Source organism: Acanthopagrus latus, chromosome 8 (assembly GCF_904848185.1).
Source record: "Acanthopagrus latus isolate v.2019 chromosome 8, fAcaLat1.1, whole genome shotgun sequence".
NCBI lineage: Eukaryota > Metazoa > Chordata > Actinopteri > Spariformes > Sparidae > Acanthopagrus > Acanthopagrus latus.
Window position 1 is genome coordinate 23,740,989 of NC_051046.1, and position 5,644 is coordinate 23,746,632.

At 36.9% G+C, this 5,644-nt stretch overlaps 1 protein-coding gene across 4 annotated transcripts in view; it reads left to right on the forward strand.

Annotated features, from left to right (window-relative positions):
• il34 (interleukin 34) overlaps positions 1-4,587 on the forward strand; it is a 33,046-nt gene extending 28,459 nt beyond the window's left edge. For all 4 annotated transcript variants that reach the window (XM_037108122.1, XM_037108123.1, XM_037108121.1 and 1 more), the window contains one exon: positions 280-4,587. In XM_037108122.1, coding sequence (XP_036964017.1) covers positions 280-338 — 59 coding nt within the window. In that variant the 3' untranslated portion in view covers positions 339-4,587. The remainder of the gene's footprint in view (positions 1-279) is intronic.
• The last annotated feature ends 1,057 nt before the right edge of the window (positions 4,588-5,644 follow it).

A 5,644-nucleotide genomic window follows, 5' to 3' on the forward strand; every position in this document is an offset into this window, starting at 1 on the left:
GTGGTTTGGACGCTGGCCAGACTCTGTTAGTTTAACATAGGTCGAGAGTGGGTCAAGTCTCTGCGGTTTAGTCACAGTCTGAAATATATAACCAGCATCGTGCAGCTCAGCACATACAGCTGCAGCTAGTCTGTGTGTGACAGTTGAAAAAGGTGAAACCTAGAGTTCACATCTCTGAAATGGTTTAAATTCCTTCTTGTCACGAGCACTGTCAAACACACCCACACGTTTTTGTTGCATAGATGTCGAATCAATTTTCTCTTCTCTTCTCTCTTTTAGACTGTAGAGTTTCTTATTGGAGGAAAGGCAGGAAGAAAGACTTACAGCCCGAAAGCTGAGAAGAGGAAAGTGGAGTCAAGTCAACCCAGTTGATACTGAGAAGGGATCAGTATCATGATGGGGCAACAGGACAATTTGTAGGTACATAAACAGTATTCATGGCGATTTTCGGTGCATCTGGACTTTTCTGCTAAGATGAAATAAAGCAAATTTGGATTTATAGCTCCAACTCCTCAGAATTTCAAATCCTCTTTCAGTCAGGATGCCAGAATATTTGTCTCTTGATGGCATGACAGCTCGTTGTTTTAATACTTTTGGAAAAGATGAGTATATGAGATAAATCTTTTCTAATTCGGATTCTAAGACAGACTGTTTGGTGCAAGCTACTTATTCCTCATCAGCGAGGCATTTACATAACCTGGAGTGGAACATCACTGTGGCATTGACAAGCCCGCGCTGTGCTCCAGTGGACCTGCAGAAACCAACAAGTTGCAGTAAGAGAGACTATTCATTGGATTGAGAACTTCAGCTGACTTTGTACCATAGCCAGACCTCTCATCCGTCAATGCTTCTTTCAAACATCAACCAGCAAGAGCAAGAGCAATGTACACAAACTGAACTTCAACCTAACGGCGAACTGATAACTACTGGTCTCTCTTCCCACTTCTGTTGTTGTATGCATCTCTTACCCGCAGCCTGCATTTACATTTTATTTTAAGAGCTGTACAGTCCCACATTGCTTATTCAAAAGCTGCCAAACAAGTTTTTTCATTTTTGCCACCCCATGTATTCATTCTATGTGTTCATCAAACACAAAGAACGGGATTTTAATTTACATACAATCATGTGCCTCCGTCCAAGCTGTACATTTTAATATCTACTTTTTCGACCGAACTTCTTCCATCAGGCAACTATTCAGTGACTATAAAAATTTTGAATTTGAAGTAACATTACAGTGAGCGTTCCAGGTGGCCTCCTTCACTGTAAATGTATTTAGAAGAAGCGCACTGGTGCCCCACTGCAGACAGCAGGTGCCCTCTTTATTTTCTTCACCCCTGCCCCTCATACATCCCAAGTCTGCCACTGGGTCAATGGCTATAGTTAGTACGAACAAACAAAATTGGCATCCCTGGCTGGTTTGGGGGTATTTTCAGTCCCTCCTTTAAGAATTTCAGCTAAGAAAATGTGAGAAAATCCTGGCAAAGACAGCTAAACAAAACTATGGGGTGTTTTTTTTGGTTTAGTTTTACTTTGACAACAACAAATTCCAAGATTTTACTTCAGAGCAAATCAGTACATCTTGTCATGTTTTTCTGTCTGATATTGCCCCTCAGTTTCTTTCTGTTTTACTGCTTGATTGAAAGTGACTGAAAAATAATTTGATAGGCACCATGGTTGTGAGGCTGAATGTATATACACATATGCACACATCATATGCAATTCATTAATCGGGCCTGCAGGCCTAAATCAGGTTCTAGTTCTAGATATATTGACACGGACCCAACCTAAACCCTAACTGAGAATCTTCAGTTACTAACTGGCTTATCGTCTTAAAGGTGCAGCATGTAAGAATTGGCCACCTTAAATTCATACTCCACTCAAATAGGGACAGCATATCACCGAAGTAACTGCTAACTGCTGCTAACTGTTTTCTTTTTGTGCATCCATGACTGTAGCTTGTTAGCTCAGTTAGCCATGCAGCTAGCCGGACAACCAGTGGAGTGTTGTTTTTTACACATCTTGCACATGAGCTTTGGACCAGCGGGAGAAAGAGGTTTTCAGGCCTGTGGCTAGCTGGTTAACATGCTAACTGTCTTCTTCACAATATATAGATGTTCACATAATGTCAAAACTGTTATTTCTTCACATTCTCTTGATGATTCTGGTTCATTTTTGAGTGTTTTTAACTAAAATTCTTATATATTGTACCTTTTAAAGCATAATTTAAACAGATTACCCACAGCTGCTGGTTAATACCAGCTACTAGTCACTTCACAAAAACACTCCCTTCCAAATAAATTATAATGATGAAAAACATTTAAAATGCTTCGGACATACAGAGGCCTATATTTACTATAGCCCTTCTGAAAATCTTTTGAATGACTGACTTGAGTGACACTTAGCTTTTTATTTTGATTTTTGATTGATTTGTCATTTAGCAATTTAACATTGGTAGCTATGGGTTTATAATAAAAAATACCCTTCCTTTTAACAGGCTTGTTCCATCAGATTCACTTTCTTAGTGGATGTCTAAGTGTCCATTTACACAGAGAGAGGTCTCAACTGACAGGATGTAAAGCCTGTCTTTAAGGTTGGGTAAGACTCTAGGTTAGGTTAATTGGATTGGAAAAGGGGAATTATAATGTATTCCATGTAGTAATTCCTTGATTCTTTCATTTTGGCCATTATTAGTTAAAGTGTATTGTAAATAGTTTTGATGGATACATTTTCTATTTAATATTTACCAAAGTTTTTTTTTATTTTCTTTTACTGGAAAAATTTAATTCATACTCAATAGGAAATGAGCCCAAGTGAAGTGGCCATTTATTCCCTCTTTAGAATATTTTCAAGTACATGTAGGCAATTGTAATTGCTATAAATAATGAATTATAAATGTTGAATATGCATATACAGGATGTACTTCCCGGGGTCCCGTGGAATTTCTGTGTTGTTTCGGAAGCCAGTTGTTAGTTTATGTCAGAGGACCCCATTTCTAAACTAACTTTAGCTAATGTTGCCGTCTGTTAGCAATACGGAGAGAGGCACCGAGATGAGGTACCAAGAACATGCATAAGTTCACGACCTTTGGACTTGGAAAATCCGACCCAATCTGAGAAACAAATACATCAAATGCAACTTAAACAAATCGTCCACAGGCTCGTGTAGGCAACCGAGAGTGAGGAGAAGATCCCATTTTATCAACTTCTGTAAAGTCTGCTCACATAAGGTCAATAAAAATTATGGGATTGATGTGTGTAAAATTCCCATAAATTGTTACATCCAGCCCCTTTAAGATAAACCCAACAGGTATGCTGCAAATGTGTTGAGTTGGCATAGAAATGTACAATCTCTGATATTTTGTACTTAATCTTCCAAATGTCCCAGAAGCTAAAAGATGAAGGTGGCTGTTGTTATGCATACATGATGCAACCAAGCCAAACCCCAGAGGATTAAATCACAACTAACAGAGCAAGTTAAGTGAAATGAATTGACCCTAAGGTCTCTGTTAGCTTCAGCCAACCACTCATATAGTGACATGAGTGGGGTCGTTTACCCTGCCCATAGTCATGTGCTCAATATTATTAGCACAGTACTTCATGCATTGTATGTTTTTCTTAGAGCCATGTTTTTAAATTTGAGTTGTAGTGGTGGCAACATGATGCACCTGGTTGACTGCCTGCAAATCATGACTTGCTGTTTTAGTCAGTACCTGATGTAACATTTCCTTAATTGTATTCACTTTTTGGCTATTCTAAACCTGTATCTCAGCTGCCAATTCTACTGGAGTTAGAAAAGCACACTTTTTAATCCTGTGGTAGTAGAAGAAAGGCTTATTTTGAGGTGCCATAATTATCTCCAGGGTCAATCAAAGATTTACCCTGTCGACAACCATGGCCACCATCCCACTGCAGGAGTGTAAGAAATTGGCCACACTTACATATTGATCATTTTGGTTCATTTTTGAATGTTTTGAACTCAGATTCTTACATATTGACCCTTTAAAACCATAATTTGAAACACATTACGTTAAGACAAGTTTGTTTTAGTTCATGTACACACTCCTAACTTCTCCCAACTAAGCCTGTGTCACTCCTGAGGAGGTAGAATGATGCTGTTCAATGATTATGTTATATACACAGCAATGGGTTGAGCCTAAGTCTAAAAAGAGCCCATTGACAGCTTCCACATGTAAAGGACTACCCGAGGTTCTCAGATGCAACTTTATGATGATGTAACAGTTGAATGATAATTATTGGTGTATTGTTATGAATGCAGTAATTCTATTTGTATTGTACTTTATGAATCATATGTAACTGTATGGTTGTCCATGTGTAACCATAAGAGCATTTTAAAGTATATTCAAAGATCCCTCATTGTGAATACAAAGTGATATTTCCCACAGCTGACTGGCAACAACAGAGATGATAACTGCAAATACATGAACGGTTGCTGTCTGTGGTCTTTAGAAGCAGATTTCTTTTTGTACACAAGATATTGAATGTATTTATTTTTTGGAAATGTATAATGCTACGTGACAATACTTTTATTAAAGAAATAAAAAAACAAATCGCTATTTTTATCAACTAACCTTGTGTCCAGAGTCCAGTCATTATTCAAATGTCTTATGCTGCAAGTGTTGTCTTGCATAATAAAATCTGGGTCTTTCAATCTTGTATTGGTGATATTATTTCTTCATAAACATATCTATCTTTGTTAACTTACAATATTAGAGACATGAAAATACCTGTAAAATGTAGAAAAATAAGATAATACAAGTTAGAGAAAATATGTTTGTGTTCTCAAATGTGTTAAATATTTATAACAATAATACATTTTTGTTGTCTTGTGTATAATATTACGATATTGATTGATTCTACGTAGGTAAGGAAACAGATCCACTTTGAAATTGCAGGCTCCACATACATCAGAGGTGCCCAAATGTTTTCCTGTGGTGGGCCAAAGCTAAAACTTAATGGTGGGCCACAGGCCAAAAGGAAGCACCTATTGTATTTTATTATTATGATGTAAAAATGATACTACATCATGAAGTTCCCTTAATCGACTGACTTGCCGTGCAAAGTGTCACTCTGGCTACTAAACTCAGATTATTAAAACAAATGAATAATTAGGAATCCTACATATGTAAATAGAATTTTATATAAATAAATAAAAAATCGGCATAAAATGATTTGTGTCATAATAAAAAATGTTTATTCACATAAAAGGACAGGACAGGACATAAAGGGACAGTTACTGTATTAAGTATGTTTATCTTTATTCAAAATGTTTTTTTTATCATGTTTTTTATTGAAATTGTTAGTTTATTCTTCCAAGATATCTCTAATATTGTCTCTGTTTTTTGAGACTTACTCTTGTACTACCACTTATTCCCCCCGTCCTGCTGTGTTACCTGCAAATTTCTGCCAAGCTGGATCAATAAAGGAACATTTTAATCTTAAACTTAAGCTTATTTATTGTTTAACTAGAAACATCTGGTTGGCCAAATAAAACCTGATGAACCTAAACGTGGGCCGACTTTGGACATCCCTAACCTATTTTAAAACACAAGTTACAGACTCTTTGCCAATTTTCTCTCAGTTTTCATATTATGCGATAACATTAGCTTGTCCCTCTGTACTTCCCG